Source organism: Halichoeres trimaculatus, unplaced genomic scaffold, assembly GCF_033239565.1.
Source record: "Halichoeres trimaculatus isolate MK-OKI-2021-1 unplaced genomic scaffold, fHalTri1.1 fHalTri1_scaffold_2, whole genome shotgun sequence".
Classification (NCBI taxonomy): domain Eukaryota; kingdom Metazoa; phylum Chordata; class Actinopteri; order Labriformes; family Labridae; genus Halichoeres; species Halichoeres trimaculatus.
In genome coordinates, this window is record NW_027437180.1 from 26,300,679 (window position 1) to 26,315,313 (window position 14,635).

The following is a 14,635-nucleotide window of genomic DNA, read 5'->3' on the forward strand; positions in this document are numbered from 1 at the left end:
AGTTTACCATGTTCTAATGTTTTAGGGCCAGCACCAGCTAAGATAATAAAAAAAGCATACTTGGCAACTTAAATTTCACAATTATAAATTCTTCTGTAAAATCATTCACTGTGGTGCACCACTTTGAAAGATGGGAAAATTTGTTGTTCATGATAGATTGGATTGATAATGAAATTTGTTGACTTTGATATATTTTTAACTTTTGTTTACCGCAAACTGAGATTTTGTCATTTGCACTGTAAGAATGATAAGAGTATGGTTAAATTTACATATATTTCACTGCCCTCTTGTTATTCAGCACTTAGTGTACTTAAATTATAAAATGATAATTTTGCCTCATCCTTTTACAGATCTCTGTGATGCTGTTAGAAGATCAATGAGAGTTAATGGCAGCTACTCTCAGTTGTTTACATGTGGTAGAAAACAGGCGTGAGAGCCAACTCTGAAAAAAAAAATCTCCATTAAAAAAGAGTGAATCAGACTGAAAATGTCATTTCTGGAATGATAGTATTTAAGTTGGGACCACAGACTGTAAAAAAAAATGGACGTCTTCTTGCTCGGCTCAAAGCGAGGTCTCCACAAAAGCTGCTCCCCCTGGTGGCTGGCTGCAGTATAGGTTAAAAAATCAATCTCTCCTGCCATTCCAGATGGGATGTGGTCAATCTTTAAAAAATGTATCCACCTTGTAGAAATGTTTCTTGTGTCAGATTGTTGTGGTGATTTGAAGATATCATTTGGTTGTCTTGTATTCAAGTCCTCTTTTTTTCTGAAAAGTTTGTTTTCATTAGTTATACGAGGTTAAAAACGAGGCTTTATGTGACATCTAACGATGATTGACAGCTGCCGTTCTCATGTATTTTTTTTCGTGGATTGTAAAATATGTCGTAAGATAGAGTCAACAAGTGATAAGACTCTCAAAAGAAAAAAAATATATATAATTTTTGTCACCCAGCTCCACTCCACACTCAGATTCTCCTAGAATCCCTCACAGTCTCTATTGTGCAGACTCTGGCTGCACAACTGCTACAATGGCTGTGTCTGTGATGGGGGTATTTTGGCCTCAAAACCATACAATGATAAATGGAGAAGCCACACTGTCCACTCTTTTATACAGTTTATGGTTGGGACATTATAACATGCTAGTTACAGCAAATCTTATTTCTGCATGAGCCAACCAATAATACACAGAAGAAGTCACAAAGTGACTCATTTTGATTTATTTTTTGGTGCAAACTTTGCACCTTAAGGTATGGTCATGGCCTTCTTGAAAGTAAGTTTGATTGTTACACCTCTGCTTGATTCTAACAGAATCTCCGCCTTAAACCAGCGGTTTGATCTTAAATTTGACTCCAACCACACCAAGAGCTACTAAAGACTTCCTTTCCTCTCACATCATTAAGTGTAGAGATTGTGGAACAGCTGCTGATTTGCAAACACAAAAAATAAAACTCAAAAAGAAATCACAATAAATCTCTCAAAGGCATAAACCAATTATCTTAAAACAATTCCAACAAAGTCTCCCTCTGTTTTAAAGGAGACTTTCATTAGTGGATTGAGGCAGAGCAATCTAAAGAGTGTAGGGCCACAGTAACCCCTAAGGTTTGCCCAGGGAGGACTATCGCTGAATGTGGTGCATGTTAATCTCCATTTCCTCGATTATGTACGGGCCACTGTCAGTACACACTGTTTGTTCAAAGTCAGGGTGACTTTCTTTTACTGCGCCTCAGTCCTCTGTGCTGCTCAGGGAAACAGAAGGAGAGAGAGCGAGAGACAAGGAATGAGGAATGGGGGGGGAAACAGAACGATGAGTAAACACTGAGACAGGTGTCTGGCAAGGGACAATGATTAGATTTATAAAGCAACCAATGTTATTTTCTCTGCTCAGGGACTGCTGTAAGACATTAAGCGCTAACTGACACTCCCAGTGTCCCACTGCAGAGACCTTTTTTCCCCAACCCAAGTCCTCTTCTCTCATCCTCTAGTACCTCACAATCCTTCCTACTTCTCCTCTGCTACTCCTTTTCCCTTTCCTCCTCCCTCCTGGGTGCGATTAGATTTCCTCCCTGGTGTCTGACCAAGATGGATTGGCCTTGAAAACATCCTCTCTGCCATCCTCTCACCATCCTTGCATTTTCTCCTCCTCAGTCAGGGGTGTGTCATCCTTTCCCCCTTCTCTGTCTCCGAAGACCATTCACTTGGCACACAACATTCAATATTTTCCCCAGCTGGAGTGAAACTGAGCACATTAGGGATGTGTCTGTTAAGGTGATCATCTTGCTTGCGTGCAGCCGAGAGACCATTTTTCTTCATTTGCTAGCGTCTGTCCTGCTGCCAATACTATGGATTTTCTATCAGCTCCTTAATCATGGCTCCATGATTGGGAAAGTGATTGGTTGGGCTCCCTGATATATGAAAACTCGAGTATCAATTTTGCGTCTGTCAGGACAAATAGTCTGGGTTATTAGACGGGCATTCGAACACTTGCATCAACCTTCCCTCTAGAGACAGCCCTGCTTTATTCTGCACGCTAACTCCTTTGCGATATCTGTTTGAAAAAGATGCTGCTAAAGTGCAGCCATCTACTTCCTGATTCCACTTTTTATCCAAACAACTTTTATGATTTCACAACCTGCTCAAGCTTTGAAATAAGCTTATTAAGTTTGGGGAGTTGGAGGAACCAAACACAGAAGTGAATCTTTTTCAGGCTGATAGAAAGAGAGGGAGCGAAGCGCAGACTTTTATCCAGCAGATTATGAAGAAGCTAAAACTCTAACTCTCTTCCTGTCTCCCTTTAGGTCATCTGATGGTGTGTGCACGGCGGGAACAGTGGTGGTGAGTCGTCTGAAGATGGGGGAGATGGAGGAGGTCGACCTAGAACACATCACCACTGATATTCAGTCACAGAAGGTAAAATAGTGAGTCAGAGGGGAGGGGACAAAGCAGGAGTCTCCATGCTTTAAGTGCCTGCCGCTAATGCTGGGATTAGACTGGCAGTGCTCAAGTCCTCCAATGAGATTAAGTAAACTTCAGTAAACCCTAATGGGGATTTAAAGGACGTGTATGTGCGTAATGTCTGTGTCCCTGAGCACATTTGCCTTGTCTCTCTGCCATATAGAGGAAAGATTAAACGCACATTAGCATACTGACTTATATTCACTTGACTCCAGATTGTGTCGCCAGACCTGCAACCTTTCCTGAGAATGACCAAGTGGATGATACTTCCTTCATGATGCTGGCACCCACTTCTCCACTCTAATCTCACACAATACATACTGCTTAGCTCGGCTCTGCAGTGACTCACAGAATCATGGGAGAGAACGAGGAAGACACTGTTCTTTCCTTCAGACTTTGACAATAAAACTGAGGATTGTGTCATCTAAATGGGTTGCCAGCACACCAGAAATGAAGTTGTACGTATTTTGATTTCACTTGATTTTCTGTAGTCTTCCTTTTGGAGCGAGATTTGTTGAGCATTTGTCAAATGAATTTGTGATGTGCAGTCAGAGTCGGGGTATTAAAAAGTGAAAAAGGGCCTTTAATGATGTGTCTGATCTGTAAAAGGGAACATTCTCCAACCACAACGCAGCTCTGCAAGGCAGCAAGGAGACTTGGAGTCCTTGCCTTCTTTTGATTTGCTGTTGTGTGCGTGTATGTGTGTGTATTGTGTGTATTTGTGTGTGCATGAATCACTGTCTTATATAATTGACCAAGGGCTTCTGCATGGCTGACTGACTTTTGCTTCTGCCCACCCTTGTTGCTGGTGCAGGGAGGTTCCCTGCTAGGCTCCAAAGTGTCACTGACAATCTGCCCATGTCGCCTTGATGAATGTGTTGCCTTGTGTGTGTGTATGTGTGTGTGAGGGGGTATGGGTGTGAGTGTTGTCACAGCACATTTCCCCATGTGTGTTGTTTCTCTTTTCAGAAGATGAGGGGAGGAAAGAGGGAAGGCATGTGACAAACATTAGGGAGAGCTCACTTGACACTCCAGACTCACAAGATGGAAAGTTCTTGTTCAGTGTACCTTCATTGTGTGTGTGTGTGTGTGTGTGTGTGTGTGTGTGTGTGTGTGTGTGTGTGTGTGTGTGTGTGTGTGTGTGTGTGTGTGTGTGTGTGTGTGTGTGTGTATGTGTGTGTGTGTGTGTGTGTGTGTGTGTGTGTGTGTGTTTGTGTGTGTCTTTCCCTCCTGTGAGGATGTTTCTGTTGGGGAAGAAGGAGGCACTTGTTTGATCATGCTATTTCATGAACACGCCTCTGACCCTGCAAAGACAGTCATGTGAAACAAGAAAGGGAGTGCGGTCACCTTTGATCTGATCTCTTTGCATATTTTAGTCATCAAAGAGCCATCAAACACATGCTGCCCGATGACAACCATAACAATGGGACTCCTTTCACAGCTGTGCCCTTTGTCTCATTGTTAATACTTTTCCTTTTCAGACATCTTTCTTGCAGACTCTGTGAAATTTCCAGATCTGACTTTTTCTGTTCACCTGACAGATTTTATTTTGGAGTATTTGTGATAAGCCTTAGTATTGCTTTGATGTCTGGTTGATTCAGCATCATTTTTTAAACCAGGGGAAGTTGAAGGATTGTTCCTAGCAGTCATTAAAGTCCTGTTCTGGGGGACAGGTCTGGCTGTCTGACTGTGTTAAATGGTTCATCAGACAGGACAGAGCTGACATACAGCATGTGAAATGGATGGTTAGCTGTCAGTTTTGCTTTGAAGAGGAATCCCAGAGTTAATGCACCAAAAGGCGTTGAAGGTATTCGGTATCAAAGGATGAGCAGACACATCATTTTGACATGGACCTATTCAGGATTTTTGAGTAGTAAAGTTTAGACAGATTTACACTATAATGGTTAAATTCACTTGACAGCTTTATACTATTACACCCAAAGATGCAGCATTAAAAATGCAAAGCATCAAGTTAACATGGGAAAGCTTCAGAGATTTGTGCAAGTATTTTCAGCCTTTTTAAATCACATGGGTATGAGTGTAAGGAGGACTGACTTAAATGCTGTGCTTTACCTACACTATCATATCTGCATACCATTTGCTTTAGGAATTTAGTGCTTAGTAAAAAATAAATAAAAGAACAAGTATTTTATTAAAAAAAACAAACAAACAAAAAAAAACAATGTAACTTCTTGTGTATCCAGTATGTTTAAGTTTGTTTGGGGTGTTGCCAGGGTTTAAGGCTAACATTAGCAACTCTGTCTCATAGCTTTTGTGTTAAAAGATAACCCAACCAGTGTAATGAAAATTAAAAATAGACATTAGCTTTCCATATAGGCTAGCTTTCTTTGTAGTTTGAGAAACAAAGGTGGAAGTAACAACCAAATTACTAACTTTAAAAGAAACTAAATTCCCAGCTGGATTTTTTCTATCTCTTACAAGCTAGCAGAACACAAGATGAGGGTTTGCTGGGGAAACAGAGGTTTCGTTTCAGTTTTTAACGTGATATAATCAATGTAAATTTCTTGAATATGTTTTAACACAGATTTTAAGGTTCTCAATGCAAAAAACCAAAATCAATCAGAAACAGGAGCCAAAGTGAGGTTAGTTTGCTAGCTAGCATTGGCAGCTAAAACCAGCAGGCAACATACTTTCGCTTGCAACATTTTCAGGCATCAGGTAGAAATGAAATTGTTTTTTTTATCTTTATAAAACCAAGAGCTTTTTCCCCAATGGAAAAAAAGTATTTATTTGAAGTTAAAGCCTAAGTTGTCTGCTGCTTCACTTTTTTTTTTGAGAATGTAAATCAAGACTAGCATGGCAAAATTTACGAAGGGTGTGGGGCACTGAATACTATCCAAATTCAATATACAGTATGTATGAGTGTTTGTGTTAATTGTCTGTTTTATCATGGTGTATTTGAAATAACCACCTGATAAAACACACTGTATACACTAGGTTAAATCCCATCTTCCAAGCTGTCCCCAGGTTAAAAGTGTTTTTTTTTTATTATTTAGAATACTCTGACAGTGGAATAATGTCCCTGTTTGTTTATAATGCCACGAGTTTTGGTGACGTGGTTGTTAAGCACAATAAAAAAAGCTTTACTGTAGCAAGAGAGCAGTTGATGTTATAAATTGCCAACCTCAAACAGTGTTTTCACAGCAGGTGTTTTCCTTCAGCTGATACCTGCTGTGACATCACTGATTGCAGTGAAGGCACTGCTCTCGTCTTTTAATTTAGAATAGAGCTGTGTACAGCAGCTTGTTTTTGTGATTTTGGATGTGGTATTTGTCTATACATTTCATGGGTATACAATCTGTTTTTTCCAGTATATTATTAATATTGTTAAAGTTACACCGTTTATTCCAGAAATGAAATTCCTAATCGATCATTAACAATTCAAGCATTAGATTATGTCTAAAGACACACTGGTGTATTTTGCTTCTGACACTTTGTGATAACTTGTTATTTTCTTCACTAGACTATTACTTAGCAGTGAGATAATATATTGTTTACTTCTGGGTGTGGTAATCCCCAGGGTAACTCAGATTCATTAAGTTCAAGTACACTGTACACTGTACACATACTCATCAATTTTTGTGTTTCATGAGACAAATCTAATGTGAAGATAACCTCTTTTTTGGTTTCCTCCCCTTCTATGTTTATTTTTCCAGTGTCCCATGGTCTGTGAGTCTGCATCCCATCATGCCACCATCGACAGAGGAAATAGCCCACTGACAGGGCCAGGTAAGATATATAGCCTGAACACATGTATGATTTAACTTGCATCGCCATATCACTGAATAGTGGTATTACACAAATAAAGGAAGAAAGTCATGTCACTCTTCTTTTTTGATGCAGTTAATTTATCAACACACACCAAACAGGTTACTGATGGGTAAGAGAACATAAAAAGGTGCACTGGCACTGGCAAATTAAAAAAAAAATGTTGACCAGTAACACTGTAACATAGGTTTTATAATGGAGAGGTAGGTTTCATTTTTAAATACCATTCATACAAAAAGCAATGCAAGGTTCTTTCCAGAGCTATCTAAAGCCCCTAAAAAGTAACATCAACCGCAGTGACAGAAATATGTCATAAGGGAAACATTGTGAATACAACATGCCATTTTGAAACAATAAGATCAAGAATAAAAGAAGGTAAAATCAATTAAAATATGTCCTCAATATTCTGTTTAAAATAATAATCATTAAAGGTCCCATATTATGCTCCTTTTCTGCAGTTTAATATGGATCATTGATGTCTTCATGAAATGGTAGTAACATGATTTGGTCCAAAAAGCCAATAAATCAAGCACAGCAGCATATTTTCCAGGCTCTCATAGCCCCTCTGTTCAGAACGGTCTGATTTAGTGGGTGTGACCTTCATATGTAAATGAGCCACCACTGATACCACCCCGCTCTTCCCGGTCACTGAGAGCGACGTCACATCCATGACTACCAAGCTCCGAGTGCATAACAACAAACCTTGTTTACCGTAACATTACAGGCTAAAACAACAGGCTAACCACAGCTACAGTTAGCATCCTGAAGCTAACACGGAGACAAGAGGGGCACTGAGGAAAAGCTCTTACATCTGCTCCACAGTACACAGCATTTAAAATACTCACATTTCCAGGGTCTGAGGTATGTTGGCAGATGGTTGGTAACGTGCCTGGATTCAGGACCAGTCTATTCGCTAGCCCTCTGTTGTACTGTCCAAAGTTGGAAAGCAGTCGGCTGTGAAGTGACTAGCACACACATGCGCAGTTTTACTGAATGTAGCTGGCACATTTCCTTGATAAATGAACTCTAGCCACTTAGTCTTGTCTTCTTCCGTGATGGGCAGCTTGTGCATGGAACTATGTGGCTGTTTACAGCCAAAAACAAAGCAGTGATGGCCCTTTGACTTCAGCGTTCTCCTCCCTGCTGCCGGAGAGATTTCTTTCTAGCAGCAGGGAAGGGAAGTGGGCGGGGAGGAGGTGCAGGGGTATCTGCTCTATTGGACCAGTCAGATCAGACTTGCTTCTGATTGGTCAAAAAAGGGAATCGCTGACATTGGCAAATCCCCAAAATCCAAACAGCTCGTTTTAGGTCAGGATTTTACATTCACAAGCACTACTAAGTACAGGTTTTGTCATTAAATATCACAATTTGTGGGCTAGGAGGAAATCCAAAGACACACAAATTTCCCTAAAAGACTTAATAAAGTGATTTTTGCATAATGTGGAACTTTTAAGATGGTTTGATTTAGTATTAGTTTAAAGAAATAAAATAAAAGTTAAACCATCCTGTTAGGACATTTAACTTTTCATGCAGTCGTTTTTTTGAGTAGCGTTTTGCGAGATTTGCTTCTGTAAAAAAAAAACTCAAGTTGTGATCTCACAGATGACAGATAATTGTCAGACAGCATTGTGCTGATTGGCACATGGTAACATGCTCCATTATCCAGAAGTCTCTCAGGGATGATTGGTAAAAGATCAACAATTGACTGCCCTTGATAATCTTTTCTTTTCCACTGACAAAGTTTGAAGCATTTACGCGGAAACAATATTGAAAAATTAATACATCCTGCTTCTATTAAATAACGCTTCTCTGTTGTTCTGTCAGCCAGACACAGCAGTGGGAGGTAACTGACAACGAGGTGAAACCCTGTCACTTCTTTGTTGACTAAGTGAACACAAGACAAGATGCCATGCTAGCTGTGTGAGACTAATTTAGTAACAACACAGAAAGCTGGCTACCTCTCAGGCAGAGGAACTGAACAGTTGGTATAAAAAAAGGAAAGATGTGCAGACAGAAAGAGAATGATAGACTTGAAAAAGGTCACGACTCCCGTTGTGTTGAAACTTCACAGTCCTTGTGCAGAGGGGGCTCAGGAAACTAGTTTCTCTTTTTTCATCCCAAGCATTCATTTGTTCCATTTCTATTTTCTCTTTCATCCAGATTCCCCACGTCTCCCTAAACTCCCCAGCAGCCCCACGCCTGTTGTCATTGTTGCTTACTGTTTCGGCTGTGATTAGCTAGTGAACTGCAGTCACGTTTGCAGGTGCACATCTGCAGCCCGTCAAAACAATATCCTCCCTGCAGACCCTGCCAGATTGAGTAATGCAATTTGCTCCTCCACTTTTATTATCTTTCAAAATGAGCATGCAGAGAGAGCAGGGAGATGGGGGAGCCCACGCACAGCACGTATTGAGAAGTCATTTCCCTAAGAGGTGTCGAGGAGGGAAACTGAGGTGTCTGATTGGCGGTCAGATCAGTGTGGTGGCAGGGGGGAGATGAGGGGTTAATCCACTTCTCTTTTGGAGGTGTAAGTGGGCAACAGGTTGGGTCTGTAACTTTTTCTTCTGCAAGTGTGTCTCACTCCCCATTTAATTTGTCTTCCATTTGACTTTCTGCCCCCATGCAAACAATTTCTGAAAATATGATCACATTACTTTGAATTAGGGATGCCTATTGATAAGATTATATTGATACTATTGCTTTTTTTAATTCCACTTATCGATTCGATTTTTTATTGGTTCCTTTCACAATTCCTCCTGTGAATTTTCTGTGTACAAAAAGTGGCTTCTCTATGTCAACAACATTTTACTGAGTTTAGAAGTAAACTAGAAAAGCACTCAGAGAGCGCAGACCTCCGCCAAGCATATTGTGATTGTCACCAACACTTTAGTCCTATACCTTAATGTTATACTCCCTTTCAGCAGACTGTCTGCTACAATTTGGTGTAAGTTGCAGGTTTGTACAATAATTTCTTACCTGACAGTGTTGAAAATTATGATGACCCCGTACATATTCCAAATTCCAGATCTCAATATCCAGAATATTGCCAGGATCTGGATTATACTATTACATCTGTCAGAAATTATGGTGGCAATCCAACTATCTATCGTGGAGCTACATACACATGTGGTGAAAATGGCCCTATCTTACAATGAAAAGGAATCCTTTAAAAAAGTCCTGGATCCAGACAGTGATCTGGATCACCTTTGAAAATTGATCAGTTCTTCCTTATCCCATTTTGAACATTTCCTGAAAATTTCATCAAGATCTGTTGTAACTTTTTGAGTTGTGTTTTTCACAGACAAACAAACTCTCCCAAAAACATAACCTCCTTGGTGGAGGTAATAGATATAACATGACACTCTTGGTATTTGATGTGCTTTGACAAATGTTTTAACATCTAAGTGGTGTTGTGACATCACAGCATTGAAAAAATTGCACTGTGCATTGTTAGCGTCCTTTTCAACTTTTGACTGCTTCGATCACTCTACCATTGTCTCAGAAACAGCTGACTGACAAGAGTGAGTGACATATGGCCCATTGCGTAAAGTTGACATAAGGGAAAAGTAAGGGAATCATAAAGCATAAAGGCTAATGATGTTGATGGATCAAACCATTTCTAGTAGATTTCTTTACAGAAACCAGTTTTCAATACGTATACCTGCTTTCAATTAAAAATCCTTTCTGGGGTCATATTATCTCAAGGCCTAACCTAAGCAGTCATCAATTTCAATATCAATCCTAGCATCATAAAGTATTTAATAGATTTTCTTGTTAAGTCATCAGGTTAAGTCAAAGGTTTTAGGACTATGTCCAGGTTGTTGAACCAGAGCAATTTGGAACATGTGACAAAGATGCTCATCTGCCCACATCAGTGAGCAAACTAAACTTTGTTGACAGGTTAACTGGTTTGTATTATTTGGCTTCCAACGATGCTGAGTGTAGTTAGTATGGTGGGGATTTGTTTATCTGTTGTGTGCCTGCTTTGAGGCACCCTGGTGAACTGAAACACAGGCTTGCTTCAGAAAGATTAATGACACCAACATTTAGGCAGTTGACATTCAGAGAGGACAACCTGGGGTCAGACCACTTTGCAGCACAGTGTGGAGGAATCAGTACCAGGACTGTCCTCTGTATGCAAGTGTTCCTCCTAGCAGGAAATATTTTGCCAATGCTACGCATGTTTTACTGCCTCAAGCAAGATTGTCAGTGTTCCACCCCTGGTGCTTAAGCTCTGGCTTATTGAGTGACTTCTTTTCTGACTGCAACTCTAGAAGGGACGGGGGCAAAGTGAAAGGCACACAGCTTTCTTGCCCTTTGCTGCAAGCATGCAGATAAGAGCATTAGAGCTGTTTTCCCTTTCCAGGCTTTCGATTTGCTGCTATTAGCCACTCTCAGCAAAATGATGAAGATGGTTCCGGATTTGAATGGGTTTAAATGGGGAAGCTGGGTGTTGTAGTTAGCAAGCAAAGTTTTAAGTATTCTAAAGTCTCAGTCGTACTGTAATACAATAAACAAGCAATTAAAATGGAAATGGAGGAAATAATAAGGCAAAGATGAACAGGACAAGGACTCTATTTCAGACTGTCTTCTACTCAGCAGTGTTTCTGCTGAGGTAAATAGAGAGAAGGCCTCACAAATTTGCAACACCTTATCTGCAGCAGACACACTTATTGATTATAGAATTTTATTTTGGCTTCATACCTCGTGAGTTTTGATGAGTTTCTGTCTGTCCTTGAGGTTTGGAGCTGTCAAAGTTATTTCAGATCAGCTGTTCTCACTTTGTAAAACTTGTGAAGTTAACACTAACTGGTGAGACTGTGATGCATTTCCTGCTGTGTCAGAAAGTTCAATATACCTCTGTCTTTGTCCTTCCTTTTTTTTAGTGTTCAAGAACCCAATATGCAAGGTGTACAGATTTCAAACAGTGGACAGCAAGTGGATGCTGGTGCGGGAACAAATGGAGGAGTGCACGTTATCCTTTAGCATCCCCAAGCAGCTGCTGTCTCTGTATGTTCAGGAGGACACGAGCAGGCAAGTCACTCTGAAATCACACCTGAATATCACCACCAGCTTTCTCATTGCATCAGAAAGATGGTTTCCCCTTTATGCTGGCACCATTGAACCTGTAGAAGGCAAACAATCAAAAGTTCAAAGCAGAAATCCCAGTTATAAGTATGAAGTTTCTAGACAGTCTTTCACGACCCAGTTCCGATGTAAATGATTATTTTAAAGATCCGCCTGTATTTGTAGAGAAGTGAATTATTCAGATCTGTTTAACACTTCAAAAGAAGCTCCAAAGTCCATGGATCCAGAAAACGGCAAACATTGTCTCTTTCAAACCCTCGCTCCAGCACACCTTCCACCCATCCTCTCATGTAGCACTGAGAGAGCTCTCCTGGAACATCCTGCTTCTACTGCTGAATCAGTCGAAAACTTTGGAGAGTTATTAGATATTATAAAAAGTTTAAATCCTCAGGACTTCGGTTATAAGTTTTTGGCAACACCCGAGGTTACATATGGGACTTCAACTGCAATACCTGAGTATTTCTTCCCACTGACACACTAAATCGAACAAATTAATAACATTTTCAATTAAATGATGAAAGGAGTTAGTGTTGAGTATTGTCGACCAGAAGAGAGTAGAAAAAAGTGAGAAGAACAAAAAGGACAAAACAAAGGAAGATAGAAGGTGAGTGAGTAGATAAATGAAGAAGGGAAGAAACAAGGAAATTTAAAGAAAGGAATAAAGAAGGAGAAATGGTAGAAAAGAAAGAAATAATGAAATTCAAGAAAGGGGAGTCACAGTAAATGAATGAAATGATTACTAAAAGTAAATTAAAGTGGAAAAAAGAATGACAGAAAGGGATAAATAGAGATAGTTTTTGAAACGAATTACCAAAAAAAGTTGTTCAGAAACCTTTTTTTTCTGTTTGAGAAAAGAAGTTTAAAGAAGTAGTTAACTATTGACTTATTTACACCCAGATCTTGATTAATTTTTGTTTGAATGAGTTTTGCCCACAGTACAGGTTGTTTGTTGAACAATGATAGGTCAAAGTAAAATTTGTTCCTTTGCAGAACAGCCTTCTTCCATTACATTATACTGAGCAGCGTATCTTTTAGATTCTAAAATTCTCCCTCCAAAGCTTTAAAATGATCTTTGATGTGATTGTTTTCTGTTGAAGACTTTCTCTTTGTAAATAAATAAATCTCTATAAATGAAAGAAAGCTGTTAAACATCTGTCCAGTTGATGCTGTAAGGGAATGAGAACAGGTGGAGGCAAGGTCAGAAGCAGGTGATGTTCAACAGTCTGTGAGTTTGTTCCTGTAATTAGATCAAAGAGCCCCCTCCCCTCGGCCCCACCAGTGTTTGTCGAAGCAGATCATTACTCAGCTGCCCTGTTGTCCCTGGAAACCCCTTCTCATACATACCACACAAAAGCACGTATTCACACACTAACAGGCTTGGAGGCAGATTTCCTGCTCGTCTTGATACAAGGAAAGGTACAGAATGAAGCAATCAAAGGCTGGGATGAACTTGGTGGTGGGGGGAGGAGAGAGTTTGATTTGTAATCACTGTGAGAGTTCAAGGACATATTTACATGCGGAAAAAATGCTACACACACACACATGCACTCCTAACCCTGCCACAAAGGAAAGAATCACTCAGACGCCACTGATTGATTGACTAGACAAACTGTGCTGTCAGTTCACCTTTTAAACAGTAGAATCCTGAAAAATCCTGCCCTATTTTTCCCACGTGTCCTCTCAACCTTCTCATTTAACGAAAAGGATCTGCAGTGCCAACTGATCATCTAAACCACAGCTAAATTTAGGAGACAATTATAGAATATCCATAAAATTCTTTATCTGTTTAATACAGCCCGTGCTCACACAGCCAGCGCTCAACCATGACTAGCATACACACTGTTTGTTTATTAAAAGGCATGCGTTCTATATCTCCAGCACTTCTCCTATAATCCTCTTTAAATGTTGTCTTTTCAAAGCTGCTTCTACATTTAGCACATTCTCTCCTACAGTCTTACTGTGGTGCAAGCTCCATGTTTTTAATGATTCAGTTGAAGCTGAAAAGTTGGGAGTGTAGGGGACAGCGGATGGTGGGTGGTGGGTGGTTTAGTTTGCTGCTTTCCTCTAAGATTATCTTCCTTGCTGTGTTTGTTAGCTTTTGATGTCTGCAGACATGTTTTAATCGAAGACAGAGATGTCAGATTTTTCTTTGTGTCTGTGGTTAAGATGCTTTGACTCCCTGTGTGTGTGTGTCTGTGTGTGTGTTTGATTTTATGTGTATGTGTGTGTAAAGATAATTAACGTGTGTCGCTGAGTGTCAGTGTGTGGGTGTCGATTAAACCCCATTCATTAAGAGCTGTCTGCTTTCTCATTAGTGAAAAGAAAAATCATGTTCCCTTTCTTTCCCCGTTAATAAACAAGCTGTGATTGTGTATGGAGATCACACAGGTGACATTTTGACATCACTGTTGTTTTGTACATTCAGTGACAATGTTAATGACTTGGTTTGTTGGATGAAGCTGTTTGATTTTCTTTAGAATGAGCAACATATGTTGTGAGAGGACAGCTTTATTGTTTCACAGTGCTCTCATGTGTGATTATGGAGCCTTTACATGAAGGCTTCAGTGATTATAATTGTAGTTTCACTGGAACATAACATAAAACGAAGTTGCTCACATGACAAGTAAAAGATTTATTCTCTTGTTAAAGTCAACTGTCTAAGTCAATTGAATGTACTGTGCTGCTAAATTTTCTGCCCATTAGGTTCTTAGGTGTGTCATACTCAGGATAAATGACTACACAAATATGAACTAGCAAACCTCCAAATGAAAATAACATCCGTAGAGACCTTCAGATAATGATGTAT

At 39.8% G+C, this 14,635-nt stretch overlaps 1 protein-coding gene across 3 annotated transcripts in view; it reads left to right on the forward strand.

Annotated features, from left to right (window-relative positions):
- The window catches only part of inpp4b (inositol polyphosphate-4-phosphatase type II B), a 158,742-nt gene that overhangs the window by 87,407 nt on the left and 56,700 nt on the right, over positions 1 to 14,635 (forward strand). For all 3 annotated transcript variants that reach the window (XM_074686802.1, XM_074686793.1, XM_074686810.1), the window contains 3 exons: positions 2,796 to 2,907; positions 6,630 to 6,702; positions 11,628 to 11,775. In XM_074686802.1, the coding sequence (XP_074542903.1) occupies positions 2,796 to 2,907; positions 6,630 to 6,702; positions 11,628 to 11,775 (333 nt within the window). The remainder of the gene's footprint in view (positions 1 to 2,795; positions 2,908 to 6,629; positions 6,703 to 11,627; positions 11,776 to 14,635) is intronic.